We start from the raw sequence: 17323 nt of genomic DNA, 5'->3' as shown, positions 1-17323 counted from the left end.
ATGACATTTTTTTTTTTTTTTTTGTCACTCACTGGAAATTCTTCTCCGAGTCCCGACCACATCCTCACAGACACTGTGTCTACCGCAGCAGCCAGCAGGTAACTTCACTTTAAATCTGGATTGCCGATTTGCCGCCGTAAGTTTACCAGGCCAGGCCAGCCCTCTCTTCTGCATCGGCCCCACATTGATGGATGGAGGGAGGAGCCGGAGGTGGGTGGGGCCGAGCGGCTGGGGCCAGTAATCGGCGCGGAGGACGGCTGACCGCGGCGCTTTGCATGGGTCCTCCTCTCTGCTCTGGAGACCGTGACGTCACTGGTTGCTAGACGCTAAGCGGTGATCTAGCAACCAGGTCTCCAGGGCAGGGCAGTCGCCGGAACTTCCAGGAAGTGACAGACAGTGTCAGCGCTGCATGTGACTGTGTAAGTGCCTGAACGCCTCCCATTATTAATCGAGTACCGACTACCGACTGACACAAGATACTGAGCGGCCTTTTCTGAGGGGGATCAGATCGGCCCGGGGGGAAATTGCCACCTTGCCCCCCGGCCCAGCCCGCGCCTGAGCCTGCCAGTGTGTTAAATGATTTGTGTCAATATACATGCTTCAGTTTCTTTTGAAAGGGGGGCATGACAGCAAAAGTTTGAGAACCACTGTCCTAATTTATTTTGTTAGAAGATTATTTCACCATGTATTTTATTATTACCATTTCTACCATCACTATTTAGGCATACAATGGACATCATCAAGCTTTAGAAATACTGCTTAACAATTATGCTGATGTTGATATTAAAGATGAAAAAGGACGAACACCACTGGATCTTGCTTCTTTTAAAGGGCACACAGAGTGTGTTGAAGTTCTTATTAGTCAGGGAGCTTCCATTATTGTGCATGACTCAGTTACTCAAAGAACTCCACTTCATGCTGCTGGTAAGATTTCTTTCTTCTTCATTATATCATAAAGTCAGATATGCATTTTAATGGCTAAACTTTGTTAAAAGCCTTGAGACATGTGGAGTCCAACAATTCCTTTAAAGGATATCAAGTAAGCACAGATTTCTAATAGAGTTTTAAAAATGAAGTGTGCCAGTAGTGGCTCTGATATTCTTTTAGGTTGGCTATTTTTATCTACACTTTTTGATCAGTAAAATATATCCCTGGTCAGTGAATCTCTGTGGGTAATGAGATACAACAGATGAAAGATCTGGAAGCATGACATACCAGCAAAACAGCACATTTACTCCCTTAATACATATCTTTAAATATGTATATATTTCCTACTTCCAATGTTTGCCTATGTGTTTGAACGAGTGATTACAGAATCCAAAAACACAATTTAAAAAATTAATTTATTCCAAAGAACTATTTGTTCTCTAGATTCCACTTCTCTCTCCTGGAACCTGTATTACTTCTTATGTCTTTTCTCTTGACCAAATTAAGCTCAAACCCTCATTGGTCCAGACAAAAAAAACAAATTAACTTGTGGGGTTACTTTTATTCTATCTTTGTAATGCGGTTCTAAACCTAGTAACTTAATATAACTATATAGCTGGGTTACAAATGGACAATTCAATCTAAAAAAAACTAAAAAATACTCAAACCCTCCAGAAAAAGGCAAAACCCCTTTATAATGTCATGTGGAATGCCCCACTACCCTGGAAAAAAATGTTTTAGAATGTTTTCATTCAACAAAAAAATTGACCTTTACCTTGGTAAATGCAAGATCTTTTTTTGCTTTGTTTACCCAGATTCTGGATTTTGTACTGGTCTAAGCAGCTCATAGAGTATATGGTTCCTGAAGCAGACTATATTCATTTTATCCCTTTACTTTAACCACTTAGAGCCTATTTACATTCCTATTCAGGGGCAGTATGATAAAGATTAATACTTGGGGCTCTTATCTCTTTATCTACAAACAAAGTTCAGCTCTGTGGTCCCCAATTTATTTAAAAAAAAAAAGTCCTTCCTTTTGTCCTACAGTTTCTCTTGGACATAATCTGATATATACAGTCCTCCAAATGTTAATTGGGATGCCAATTGTCAGGTTACAGGTGTTAAACCGGTTGTATTCATTCCTGCATCAGCAAAAAAAAAATAAAAAATTTGGGTGAACTGATGGCTGACTTTCACAGTTCTGTATTTTCTACTGAGGCTATCATCCCCCATTATCATCTTTGAGCAGTTTTTCACGTACAAGGTTGAAAAGTTGCTTGATGTGTCCTTGACTCACTTTCATCATTGGTTATCAGCTGGAAAAAACTGACATCTTGCATTACAAGCATCTTAAAGCTGAACAATTTTTGCACATATGCTGTGTAAACATTTATTAATTCTTATTATGTGTATCCAGACTGACAATAAGCCATGCCTTTTCACTTAGAGGTTGGGTTTCTCCTTCCCTGTGACAGCACATTCTACTTGGGCACTTAGTGCATCATGGGCCTTCTGTCATCAGGTGTCAGGGGCGCAGGTGTGCACGATGGCCACTTGGTCGTCAGTGCGTACTTTTTCAAAGCTTTACATAGTGGATGTTTTCGCATCTGTGGTTCCCTCTTTTGGCCGCAAAAGTTTTGCAGGCTGTGATTTAGAGGGGCTATTTTTTTCCCTATTAAAAGGTGTATTTCAGGTTGGGCTTGTGTTCTAGTTAAGCCACTATTACCTGGATTGGCTTATGTTTAGCCTTGGGTTTGCCCACCCCTCATGTTTGGCACCGCTTTGGGACGTCCCTATGGTGAAGAATATGGAGCTGTGTCTGTCAATGAATGGAGGAAAAAATAGCACCCACCCTTCTAAGGAGTTTTTTTATGCTTCTGTTACTGCTTGTTACAAAACTGAGTATACAGTGCCTTGCGAAAGTATTCAGCCCCCTTGAACTTTGCGACCTTTTGCCACATTTCAGGCTTCAAACATAAAGATATAAAACTGTAATTTTTTGTGAACAATCAACAACAATTGGGACACAATCATGAAGTGGAACGAAATTTATTGGATATTTCAAACTTTTTTAACAAATAAAAAAACTGAAAAATTGGGCGTTCAAAATTATTCAGCCCCCTTAAGTTAATACTTTGTAGCGCCACCTTTTGCTGCGATTACAGCTGTAAGTCGCTTGGGGTATGTCTCTATCAGTTTTGCACATCGAGAGACTGAAATTTTTGCCCATTCCTCCTTGCAAAACAGCTCAAGCTCAGTGAGGTTGGATGGAGAGCGTTTGTGAACAGCAGTTTTCAGTTCTTTCCACAGATTCTCGATTGGATTCAGGTCTGGACTTTGACTTGGCCATTCTAACACCTGGATAGGTTTATTTGTGAACCATTCCATTGTAGATTTTGCTTTATGTTTTGGATCATTGTCTTGTTGGAAGACAAATCTCCGTCCCAGTCTCAGGTCTTTTGCAAACTCCATCAGGTTTTCTTCCAGAATGGTCCTGTATTTGGCTCCATCCCTCTTCCCATCAATTTTAACCATCTTCCCTGTCCCTGCTGAAGAAAAGCAGGCCCAAACCATGATGCTGCCACCACCATGTTTGATAGTGGGGATGGTGTGTTCGGCGTGATGAGCTGTGTTGCTTTTACGGCAAACATAACTTTTTGCATTGTTGCCAAAAAGTTCGATTTTGGTTTCATCTGACCAGAGCACCTTCTTCTACATGTTTGGTGTGTCTCCCAGGTGGCTTGTGGCAAACTTTAAACGACACTTTTTATGGATATCTTTAAGAAATGGCTTTCTTCTTGCCACTCTTCCATAAAGGCCAGATGTGTGCAGTATATGACTGATTGTTGTCCTATGGACAGAGTCTCCCACCTCAGCTGTAGATCCCTACAGTTCATCCAGAGTGATCATGGGCCTCTTGGCTACATCTCTGATCAGTCTTCTCCTTGTATGAGCTGAAAGTTTAGAGGGACGGCCAGGTCTTTGTAGATTTGCAGTGGTCTGATACTCCTTCCATTTCAATATTATCGCTTGCACAGTGCTCCTTGGGATGTTTAAAGCTTATAATAGAATAGAGAGGTCTAGAGCGACTGCCATCCTATAGGTTATAAGAAAATTGCTGGATTTCTGGGGTAGTGGTCTGCGAGAGAGGTCACTTCCTTCCTGTCACCCTTAGTTGCAAGATTTCTAAATGGTAAGCAGGGCATTTATCCAGCATAAGGAAAATGTTTTACTTTTGCTTATTTTTGCTGTGAGAACCAGAACAAGCTTCATGTTTGTTTTCTTCATTTTTTGTCAAAGTCATATACATAGATGAGAAACATTAGCTGAGCACCACAAGGTTATTAAAACATATGGTCACTTTGTTATGGTCACCTTGTTACCATTCTCTTAAAAGTACAATATGTGTCGATTTTCCATATAAATAATGTTCAGAATAATATCTGTACGTTTTTTTTCCCCCAGTTATAAATGGACATACCTCATGTTTACGTTTAATACTTGAAATAGCTGAACAGACTGAAGTTGTAAATGTGGTGGATGAAAAGAAACAGTAAGCATTATGTTTTGCACACCTTGATTAGCACTTTCATTTTTAACCAACACCTTTAGTTTGTATTTTGCCAAGGTGCCCAATGGTTGTTTAGTCTCAGGAAATGACTCTTTTGGGAAAAAACACACTTACAATAATTGAAATATGAATAATTCACTAGATATAATTATTTATCTTTTGTGAAATGTATGTGTGTGACTGTATTTTAAATTTCCTGCCAGCTGACTAGTAGCCTCACAATAATAAAATCGGTCTGTATAAGCAGTAAAGCATGCTTGTCATACTCATTGTGGAACCAAAGGGGTTAATCCTCTGCATTGTGTATAAAGTTTTTTTTATCCTGTCCCTCTGATACTCCCCTTCTTTAACTGACTCCAACCCATCTCCTGGTAGAACAGAGCTTTAGGAGTCAGGCTGCACATGCTCAGTTTGGTGTGTATTGCTAGAGAGTTTTCTTTTTTCTTGGGACAGTGCATGGGATCAGCGTAGGGCCAATCAGCACTGTCCAGACAGAGGATCAGGGAAAAAGGAAAACTCCTCCTACAATCTTTACTAGGAACTGATAGAAGTCACAAGACTGCTATATACTAGTGATCAGAAAAGATATTTAGCAGTTTATATTTACTAAAATAATATCATTCCCATGTTCTGTGTACTGTGGGAAACCAGATATAGTGAATGCAGGGTCCTGGGTTTAGTAACACTTTAAGCCTGGTACACACAATAAGAATATCGGACAAATGATCATCTGTTTTTTTTTTGGTTTTTTTTGCGTGCTAGTCTCATATCGAAAATGAATAGGTTACTAGAGTTACAAAAATTCTTGTAAGACAGAATACAACTTACCACGATGATGTGATGTATTATTATTATTATTATTATACTGGATTTATATAGCGCCAACAGTTTGCACAGCGCTTTACAATATAAAGGTAGACAATACACCAACAGTGCAATTCAAAACAAGAGGGTTAGGCCCCGTTCACATAGGGGCGATCCGACTTCGGGGGGCAACCTCCGAGGTCGCGGTGCGAGCAGCGCGCCGCGACCTCGGAGCGGCCGCCACGGACTTCATAACATTGAAGTCTATGGCGGTCGCCTCCGGGTCGCCCCAAAGAAGCTCCGGACCCTTTTTCTAAGTCGGAGCGACTTGTGTCGCTCCTATTAGAACGGGTCCACAGCTTCCCTATGGAAGGCGACCTACGGCGACCTGTGAGGCGACCAGGTCGCCTCACAGGTCGCCTTAGTGTGAACGGGGGCTTAGTATTGTATTGCATTCTTTTGTTCCTGAGCATTGTTACCCGTAAGTTATATTTTGAGATTTATTATATCTCAGATATGATTTAGGTTATTAAGGATTCTTTGACCATGAGTGAGAGCTTTAACACAACAACAGAAATATATTGGTAAATAGAAGGAGTCCTAAACTAATACACAGCAATCTATCTATAGTACAGAAAAGGGGAAAAAATGATAGGTGAAACGAACGAATACAGAGTATAATATTCAAAACATTAAGATACAAACAGCAAGACAGACAAAACATATGGCAAGCATTTAGATATAAGTGCCAGAGGTATATTCCATAATTACCATGCACACGAGGGCCCCTTCTAGTCTGGCGTTTCAGAGCGTTCTCTCTTCCAAGGCTTAACCAATATAAACCTATCTCTCATAGACTCGCATAGGGCCGGCCTGATTGGAGGAGCTATCTTAGCCCTCTCCTCCCTCCGGGCATATCTCATCCAGGATTGGACAATTTCCCCATCCCCTAGCTTTAGCATAACTCAGCCCCTCGCTAGCACCTCCTCTCTGAGGAGGGGGGGGGAGAGAATAATTATGCCAGGTAACCTCCTCTTGTATGGGGCATTGGGTAAGCAAGGTCATACCCTGGGCAAATTGTCCACTCCCTAACAGATGGCCACCTTCATTGCATGACTAAAGAGAGCTTCTTTGAAGTAGAGGCAGAGATAACGAAGGAAGTGAAACGGCCCGGTCTAAATTATTACCTTGGCTCTGTAAAGTCTGCGAAAGGGGAACTTAATTAAGGTGTTGTACTTTCTTGCATACAAGTTTACTACGGGTAAATAGCAGAACATCTTTAGCGCCACACACCCTTGTTTAGCCCAACCTAACATTCCTGCACTTCAAAAAGGAATTGGTAAATCATTTATTTCTTAAAAATACTAAAACCTGCAAACTGTGTTCACTCAAACGGGTACATTTAACTTATATCAAACTTTTAGTAAAAACATACACACACACATTTATTTACAGTTACTAATGGAGATTACACATAAACTCCTCATAAGGCAACAGATGCTCCCTTGTGGCCAGTAAAGCAAGGCCACACTAAATTAATGGTTTATGTGTAATCTCCTTTAATATTTGGAGCTTTTGTCATTCCTTTCTGAAAAAAAAAAAAAACTTTTTGAAAAGACCCTTTAAACTCTCCATCTCTACAGACCGCATTTCTGGATCTCAGTATCAGCAGTTCATCACTTGTTCTGGATGTAATACCTCCATAATAATACTAAGAGACAAAACAACCAAAAATAAAAGATGAGGATCTTAGTTCTCAATAGTACAATGATAATAGTACGAAGGTCCATAATGCAAATCTGGTCATGTTGCTCTTGCATCTGGGACAGCCTTGCATGGAGATTCCAATTGGATACAGCGTATTCAGCCACAGGCTTGGAACCAGCTTTCCTGGCTTTCTAAGATTATATTTTATTAATGTGGACACAGGTATCCTGAAGAGTATTTCTATGACAAATTCATACAAATGAATGCTTATCTTGTACTGTAGTTCTGAGTAGTATGGACCTTTGTTTAGAATTGCTATAGATGTACTGTGACATAATATTAAGACCCTCTCCCATTGATACGTTTAACAATTTTAATGGTTACCCCCTTCTGCCAGGTGCTCTCAGATTTTCATCACCCCTCCTTATTCATCCATTGTCATATGCCTGCAGATAACTCTGCCATACCTTCTGCTGGTTACCACTGTGTGTGTGTGACCCTTCAAGTCTCTAGGGGGGATTTTGTTGCCATCGCAACTCACCACTAACTCCTTTTACTGAAACTGTGTTCAGTTATCCAAACCCTGATGGGCTAAAACCCTGGCTGGTGCCACACATTTGTGCACGTAGTATTGACCTTTGCTACCGTGTGTAGCTACTGTAGGAGTCATGCCTTTAGCAGGCTGAGGAAGATCTCCTACCTTTAGCCGGCCCAGAACAGAGTAGGCAGTGTCAACCAAACAGACAAAATAACTTGATTTCAGAACGTGGATAAGTGTGATGTCACCAGTTACTCATGGCTTCAGGAGTAATCAAACTAAATGACTCTTAAGTTCAGTTGTACTATACCATACTTGTTATTTGCCAATCACTATGAGTATCATAATTCCCAGTATATCTATATGATATTCAAGCAATGCTCTTTGAACTTAATTATGGCATGAAAAAAAAATATTGACCAATGACCACATATGGTGACTGTAGAGAGGACTGTGTGTAACCCGTACAAAGAAAATAGTCGCATGCTAAACCCTGGTGTTAATGTTACTGTTGTCATAGTTGGAAATAGCTAAATTACATAAGGGAGCTTCAATAAATTTATAGAAAAACAATTATCCAATGTTGAAAGCGGAAAAAAAAAAAACTGTTGGAAATGGACCCAAACACAAAATGCTATATGGAAGCTTTATTCTATATCAACATTTTTAAATGTTTTAACTGTTCAGAATATAGAGCGTCCCCCATATCCCCTCTTTTTTTATTTTATTTCACCATAGCAAAATCAAACATAAGAATCACCCACAAATAAAGGTGAGAAAGTTTAAAAAAAAGGAAAAAATAAATAAGTACAGATTTAATGCTGCCACAACATGACATTTGTTCTACACCTTTCTTTTTAAATTAAAGTTAAAGAGCATTGACTCTGTATTTAGTTTAAAAAAACACAATTCAGACTGCTTCCAAACATTGCAGCTATACAAAAGACACTCTCTCTCTCTGGTGGTCTCTGGTGATTAACATATTAATTGATAATTTTTTAAAACAAATGTGTAAGTCAGGCGACAAAAAAAAAATTAACATAAAGAGAGAGAAATATAAACTCTGGTTAATGAAGGAGGCAAAAAAAAAAAAAAAAAAGGATATATATTTTAGAATTTAGGTAGGCCTGACTGCAATTACTCCAATTCAGAGGCTTCTCTTTAAAACAGATATAAAAACCTATGCTTTAAGGTCCTCTGTTTTTTTTCTTCCAAAGTATATTGCCAAGTCTGGGTCATATCTGCCTTATCCACTGATGTTTGTGTATTTTTTCCTAAAAAACAAAACTAAAACATTAATAACACCTTGACTCTACCTAATGTACTAAACTAGTAGTGGATGCTTGGAACAGACTTCCAGCAGAGGTAATGAGTCAGTCAACAATAAGTACATTAAAACCACTTGCCGACCGCCGCAAGTACATTTACTGCGGCAGTCAGCCCCTCCTGGGCAAAGTGACGTATATATATGTTACTCGCCCGCGAGCCAATAGCGGGCGAGCGCGCCCTGCCGGAGGCGCGCTCCCGCCCCCGCTCGTTCCTGCACATCCCCGCTAGTGTGACCGGCGGACCTGATGTCCGCCGGTCACTCGCGATCGTCAGCTGCAGAGGGAGAAAGGCAGGCGGCTAGTGTAAACAAAGCCGCCTGTCATTCTCCCTGGTGTAACTGCAGAGACTATACGATCCTGCTATGTAGGATCGTATGTCTCTGTGGTTACATGAAAAGCTACGCCCCTTTACAGTTAGAAGCACGCCCCTAGGGACACATTTAACCCCTGCATCTCCAATAAAGTTAACCCCTTCCCTGCCAGTGTCATTTTTACAGTAACATATGTATAGCACTGATTACTGTAGTAATGTCACTGGTACCCCCAAAAGTGTCAAAAATGTCAGTCAAGGGTCCGATCTGTCCGCCGCAATGTCGCAGTCCAGCAAAAAAAAAAAAAATCGCAGATCGCCGCCACTACTCGTTAAAAAAAAAACAGTAAAAATTACTATTTAATAACTTTTGCGCAAACCAATCAAAATACGCTTATTGTGATTTTTTTTATCAAACATGTGTAGCAGAAAACAAATTGGCCTAAAATGTTAAAAAAATTAGATTTTTACTTTTTTTTTGGGGGGGAATTTCATATAAAAAAATGTGAAAAATATTTTTATTTTTTCAAAATTGTCGCTCTTTTTTTGTTTATAGCACAAAAAGTAAAAATCGCACAGGTGATCAAATACCACCAAAAGAAAGCCCTGTTTGTGGGAAAAAATGGACGTCAATTTCATTTGGGTACAGCATCGCACAACTGTGCAATTGTCCGTTAAAATCACGCAGTGCTGAATCGAATCGCAAAATACCCCCTGGTCTTTGAGCAGCCAAATCCTCCAGGGCTTAAGTGGTTAAAAAAATGTAAAGACACTCCCACATATCTATACTCTGACAAAAAAAGGTTATAGATAAAAAAACTTAGTAGGTTTCAAAGTACTTGAAGATTAGAACAACATGTAAACATCGAACCTTCACACACATTAAGTGCCGGTTCACATATGTGCGGCTTGCGAGATCGCATGTAATTCGGAGCGCACTGCTCCTTCATTACATGCGATCTCCTGTGCGGATGCAAATTCAGCCATACACTTTGTATGGCTGAATTCACACTGTATCCTCACCAAAGACACACAGGATCCTTTTTTTCAGCCGCATCAGGATCAGATCGCACAGTGGTTCACACTTGTGCGATTCGATCCTGTGCAAACTGTCAGATCGCACTGCGATATGCGATCAAACTGGGGGTGTCGTTAACATTTGACACCCCCTGCGTATCGCATATGGCAGTGTGAACTGCCAGTGGTGCAGATGCGATGCGGGAACAGGCTGCGAATTCGCAGCCTTGCCGCATCGCACAAGTGTGAACCGGCACTGACAGGACATGAGTCAATTTTGAAGGAAAAACAAAACACAAAACATGCTGAATCCATAAGATGCCATAAGGTGCAAACACATGTATTGTTCTGTACTTTCTGAGTGTCAGAGTGAATGAAAACTTCACTCTGAGCCCCAGGGAAAGACAAAAATAAAATAAAATTCCTACAGTTTCTGCATGTTATGGTGATTGAGATTTCATATCTGTGCACAGGTTTTTGAAAATGTAAGAACTTTTTGCTACCAATACTGAGCAAATTAAAAACAGAAAATAAGGAAAAGCATACGTGTTAATGTGATCACATTTCTTATTGATGGCAATTAAGCAATATTGTGGTCACACCCCTGGGGAAAAAAAAAAACTTTGTTTACCCATAGACAGTTCATACACAGCCATTACATCACACAGACACACCCATTAATTGAGATTTAAATCAATACGTTATGGACAGGGAACTCTTATGTAATTCCTGATGGATTACTGTGTATTCTGCAAACCAGAGAATGAGAAAGGATAGAAAAAATAAATAAATAAATAAAAACATGGAAAACCTATTTGTAGTTTACTTACATCATAAAACAAAGCAGACGCTGCCAGTCTGCTGTTTTACCAGATTAAACTTCTCTGAAAAAAAAAAAAACAGTGAAACAGGAGTACCTAGCCTATTATATGTTACCTTTGTTACGCGTGTGTATTTATGGATGTGTACATCTATATACATATACCTGCTTTATATGTAAATACACTTTCAGGAACACACTGAACCTGAAAAATATAAATTATAGACAAAAGTTATTACTCTATCCTTTTCCTTAACCACTTAAGGACCAGGCCTTTTTCTGACACTTGTTGTTTACAAGTTAAGACCAGTATTTTTTGCTAGAAAATTACTTAGAACCCCCAAACATTATATATTTTTTTAGCAAAGACCCTGGAGAATAAAACGGAGATTGTTGCAATACTTTGTCACACCGTATTTGCGTGGCGGTCTTACAAATGCAATTTTCTTGAAGAAAATACACTTTTTTTGTCTTGAATTAAAAAATAAGAAAACAGTAAAGTAAGCCTAATTTTTTTCTACGATATGAAAGAGAATGTTACGCCAAATAAATTGATACCTTACATGTCATGCTTCAAAATTGCACACGATTGTGGAATGGCAACAAACTTTGGTACTTAAAAATCTCCATAGGCAATGTTTTAAACATTTTTGCAGGTTACCAATTTAGAGTTACAGAGGGGGTCTGGGGTTAGAATTAATGCTCTCACTCTAATGATCACGGCGATACATGTGTGGTTTGAACACAGTTCACATATGTGGGCACGACTTACGTATGCGTTCGCTTCTGCGCATGAGCTTGGAGGGACGGGGCGCTTTCAATTTTTTTTTTCTTTTTTTTCTTTACCTTTTATTTTTAATTTTTACACTCTCCCTTTAACCACTTTAGGACCGGAGGATTTTCCTGCTTTACGTCCAGGCCACTTTTTGTGATTCGGCAATGTGCGACTTTAACTGAAAATTGTGCGGTCATGCAAAGCCGTACCCAAACGAAATTTACGTCCTTTTTTTCCCACAAACAGAGCTTTCTTTTGGTGGTATTTGATCACCTCTGCTCTTTTCATTTTTTACGATATTAATAAAAAAAGCGACAATTTTGAAAAAATAACAATATTTTTCTACTTTGACAGTTAAAAAATATCCAATATATTCAATTTTTGTCATATATTTAGGCCAAAATGTATTTAGCTACATGTCTTTGACAAAGAAATTCTTAATGAGCGTATTTTTAACCGCTTTAAGACCGGAAGATTTTACCCCATTCCTGACCAGGCCATATTTTGCGATTCGGGACTGCGTTATTTTAATGGACAATTGCGCATTTGAGCGACGCTGTACCCAAATTAAATTTATGTCCTTCCCCCCCCCCCCCCACAAATAGAGCTTTCTTTTGGTGGTATTTGATCACCTGTGCGATTTTTACTTTTTGCGCTATAAACAAAAAAAGAGCGACAATTTTGAAAAAATAACAATATTTTTCACATTTTTTTATATGAAATTCCCCCAAAAAATGTAAAAATCAACATTTTTTAACATTTTAGGCCAATTTGTTTTCTGCTACATATGTTTGGTAAAAAAAAAAATCGCAATAAGTGTATTTTGATTGGTTTGCGCAAAAGTTATCGCTGCTACTAACTACGGGAAATTTGTCATTTTTATTGTTTTTTTTTTAACTAGTAATGGCGGCGATCTGTGATTTTTTTTGCAGGACTGCGACATTGCGGCGGACAGATCGGACCCCTAACTGACATTTTTGACACTTTTGGGGGTACCAGTGACATTACTACAGTAATCAGTGCTATAAATATGTACTGTTACTGTAAAAATGACACTGGCAGGGAAGGGGTTAACTTTTATTGGTGATCAAGGGGTTAATGTATGCCTGGTGCTTACTGACGTGTGTGGGGAGAGGGGACTGTGTGACACAGGCACAGATCGCAGGTTCAGCTTTGCTGAATCCTGTAATCTGTGACTGCCTGTCACTTAGGAGATCCGCCCGCTTTGTTTACACAAGCGGGCGGATCTCCTCACTCGATCGCCGACGTTCGGGGAAGAGCAGCGGTGATCACCGCCACTCCTCCCCTGGCCCGACTCCCGCTGTGTCTGAATACAGCGGGAGCGAGCCCCCGGCGGGGGGGAGGAGTCCAGCGACGTAGACCTATGTCGCTGGACGATAACGAGCCACTTTGCCGCAGTACGCTCCATGTTTTTATCTTTTTTTTTATCACTTTTATTCCTAATACAAGGAATGTAAACATCCCTTGTAATAGAAATAAGCAGGACAGGTCCTCTTTAATGTGAGATATGGAGGTTCTTTTGTTGTTTGTTATAAGTAAAATCCCATTGAAGAGTTTCAAAGTGATGAAAAAGATCCCACACTCCGTGAATAGTAATGAAAAATATTGGAGGTGTCACAAGCTCGTGATCTCACACTGCGCTTACCATGGGCAATGTGACCCCCCCCTAGTAAGGGTGGTCTCACTCGCTTTATTTAAATAGATAAGTCCAGATCAATGGGATATTATCTCCTCCAGCCAGACAAATGGTACCATAGGGTCAAATACATGAATTGCGTCCTCACACCACAACGTATGTACCAAAGGAAAGCTCAGGAGACCTGGATATTATGTAATAAAAACGGCCCACATAGCATAATATCGTTGAGATAATTTATTCAATAAAAAGAGTAACACTCACTTCAGCAGCTTCAAAACAAGTGTATGATGGCAATTGTTTGTCCAGTAGTCAAAATCGCTGACATGGACTGCGCATACGTGGTAGCGTGTGTGCCTAGCTCCGGCTGGAGGAGAGAATATCCCATTGATCTGGATTTATCCATTTTAAAAAAGCAAGTGAGACCACCCTTACTAGAGGGTCACATTGCACACGAAGGCGCAGTGTGAGATCACGAGCTGGTGACACCTCCAATATTTTTCATTACTATTTACAGACTGTGGGATCTTTTTCATCACTTTGAAACTCTTTAATGAGATTTTATTTATAAGAACTTTAGTATGTTCACAATATCATGTATTTATATCACTGCATTTTTGTTTTATATTTAAATTGGTTTAGTGCAGTGATGGCAAACTTTGGCACCCCATGATGATGATGTTTTGGAACTACATTTCCCATGATGATCATGCACTCTGCAGTTCAGTAGAGCATCATGGGAAATGTGGTTCCAAAACATCTGGGGTGCCAAGGTTTGCCATCCCTAGTCTAGTGTCTGGATTGTGTACAGCTGCTGTTTATATTTTGTTTCACTGGTTGCGCAGATTTATTTTTCACATATCTGTAGTAGTTACCTGGAGTTGGAGACCGATGTGCGTCCCTGGATGCAGTATGTTCATTTGTCTCTGTTGCTAATTACATGAAACATTGCCACAATAACGAAATAACAAAACAAAAAAAGCTGCTGAAAGGTGTTTATGCTGTAGCTACAGCAGCTTGTGGTGCCACTCTCTGCTCCAATGTGCCCGAGGGGGCAAGGTGCATGGCACAGACAGTGATAGTAAAAAGAGGGGAGATGGGTACAAGGGAAGTCCTCTGACCATCAGGAGTAAGGTGGATGGGAGGTGCTGTGTTCAAAAAAAGGAGGGGGAGGTAGTATGAGGAGAAGGTTTGAGCTTAAAGATACTGTGAGGAGGAAGGTGGTCTGTGACCTGGGAGGTAAGGTAGGTAGTAGGGAGACATTGTGACCAGGGAAGGAGGTGGGGGGAAGTGCAACAAAGGCACAGTGTTACATGCACTTCTCTATTCATTCCAAAACAGAAGTCAAACGTAGTTATTTTATTAATAAGTAAATAGCTACTTAATAATTAAATAGCCCTAATTGTTTTCTGCCTTATTCATCATGACATCAATAAATTATGGTTGTTAAAGAAAGAACTCTGCTTGAGACTTGGTAACAGCTTGGCCAATGTCTTGCAAAAGCATACTGAGAACTTGGTGATTACATTGCTTTTTTACAAGCTTAGGCCTTAGGACTTGTTTGCATATGCCGTCAGTGCATGGTAAAGATAGGCGGTTGAGCCACGTTGTTACTGCCCTCCAGCCTCCACCCTTAAAGTGGAGTTCCGGCCTCGGGGGTCAAATTTAAATAAAAATACCCCCGTGACAGTCAGGGCTAGTACATTCCACAATGGATAGCCTCTGAACTGTCCCAGGTCGCACTTACCTTTTAGAAGAAATACTTACCTTGAAAATTTCTTCTCCAGCGCTGCCATCTTGGATGTGGGCAGCTTAAGCCAGGGCGTCCTCTTCTGCGTCCTCTTCCGTGTCCTCTTCTCCCAGAATGTGCCTGCACCGGCCCCGCTCATCACTTCCGGTGTGGGCGCATCATCCCTGCACAGCTTCTGGGCATGCCCAGAAGCTGGTTAGCAGGGAATGCCGCGCTTGCACCGGAAGTGACGTCGGGGCCGGTGCAGGCACATTGACTTCTGGGTGCGGTGATGTTCAGCTCCCTCGAGTCATCGCAAGCCGGAAGTGACGACGTGGGCCACAGCCGCAGAGGGAGGAAGTGGAAGGAAGGTGAGTATATTTTCTTCAATATCAAGGTAAGTGACCAAAAAAAAATAAAAATTAGGAGCATCCATTTCTTTTTCAGGTGGCCCTTAGCAAGCGGATGGCACAAAATCGATTTTTTTCGATTTTGAGGCCGGAACTCCGCTTTAAGCTTCAAAGGTAGCTGGATGGGGATGTACACAAGCTGCGGCTGCAATGCTTTGTGGCTGTGGCATTAATTATAGCCTCTGTCACAATGGCTGGATGTACTGCCGCCAAACACACTTCACTGAAGTAAATAAGGTGTGGTGGTGTGGGCTTTGCAGAGGTAAAACAGATGCTGAGGTGACGTATTGCCTCCTCTCTGCCTGTCAAATCTGTCAAATGCCACTTTTCTGTGGCATGTGTAAACTATATATATATATAGTAGCGCAAACTTGTCAAGAAGCAAGTGCCAAAAAAAATACTGTGCCCACTGCACAAAGGTCCGAAATGCAATAGATGTCACATAGGCAGCAGGAAAAAGTTCAGAAATGACTCAAACAGTCCATAATCCTTCACTCTATCTCCTGGGATGATAATGTACGAAGACGTGTTTCTCAAAAGGATCACCACCACCACCGTGCTCCAAGGGGGGAGGAGAATTGCCCACTCACCAGATGCTATGGCCCAACCCACTTTCGTGTTTGAGCATTCAGGCTTATAATGATGGTCACTGGTCCAGAGTATCCACAACAGGAATCGCACCAGCACAGTCAAAAAAAGCTCAGCAGCATATGGGGAGGAGAGAACATAATCCCAATAGCGTGATACCGTTTAAAAGGGTTTTATTAAATAAAAATAAAACATAAGGTAACACACTCACATGTCTTGTATGTCATCAAACGCAAAAAAACAGTCACGAATAGGGGAGGGATGCCCTTCGGGAGATGATGTCCAGGCTCCACGCCGTGGACGCCGCGCCTTCTGGGTAATCCGAACTCCTCTTACACAGCCTGGTTACACCGCCTGGTCACGCCCCGACGCGTTTCGTGATTTCCACTTCTTCCCCGGGAGCGTGACCACGGCGGCTTGGCGGTAACCTTAAATACCCATGCCCATCAACCCACAGGGCGGGGCCAGGGTTGACATCATCGGCCATTGGTGGTTGCTCAGGTGTGTCGACCAATCACAGACTAGATTTACAGGATCACTTCCTCTCAATTCACTAATCTCTATGGTACATTACCCTATAACCCGGAAGTAGGGTGGTGCCGAGGTTCACACCATCGGTTATTGGTGGATGCCTGTAGAATACTGGCCAATAGCAGGCTAAGACAGCACAGTAACCCTCCATCTCGCCACTATTCACTACAATGGGCCGTCCTACGACCCGGAAGTATAGCACACAGGAAGTTAATTGCACCCTTATGCTGAAAGCAAAAAGACACCAACCACTCAACCACCAATAGACCGATAGTATCCATACAAAATCGCTAGTGTATATACATACTTAAAACGCTGTAAATTACATCACTTTCCATTGGTAGTGACGATCGTGTTCTGACCAATCATAGTGATTCAGCTTTACGCCCAATCAGCTAAAACTTCCTCCTTAATTAACATATGACCCGGAACAATAATAGCACGGATTCCCGGCCGGATGTAAGGTCTCCATGACCCGGAAGAATAATAACATAGAGTCCCGGCCGGATGTATGGGCTCCACCCACCAGGAAGACCAAGAAGTTATTTATGTGTACTCAGTACACTATGCACAACAGCGCCATCTACCAATGGAAGTGTAACAATGTAAGG

General features: G+C 41.0%; 1 protein-coding gene across 1 annotated transcript in view; it reads left to right on the top strand.

The window, feature by feature from the left end:
• The window catches only part of ANKRD44 (ankyrin repeat domain 44), a 234646-nt gene that overhangs the window by 163408 nt on the left and 53915 nt on the right, over positions 1 to 17323 (top strand). Inside the window, exons 18-19 of the mRNA XM_082261307.1 lie at positions 723 to 924; positions 4393 to 4480. Of these exons, the coding sequence (XP_082117433.1) occupies positions 723 to 924; positions 4393 to 4480 (290 nt within the window). The remainder of the gene's footprint in view (positions 1 to 722; positions 925 to 4392; positions 4481 to 17323) is intronic.

This window comes from Pelophylax lessonae, assembly GCF_965119305.1.
Source record: "Pelophylax lessonae genome assembly, chromosome: 6".
NCBI classification, from domain to species: Eukaryota; Metazoa; Chordata; class Amphibia; order Anura; family Ranidae; genus Pelophylax; species Pelophylax lessonae.
Note: the sequence above shows the minus strand (reverse complement) of the source record. Positions and strands in the feature narration are given on the sequence as shown.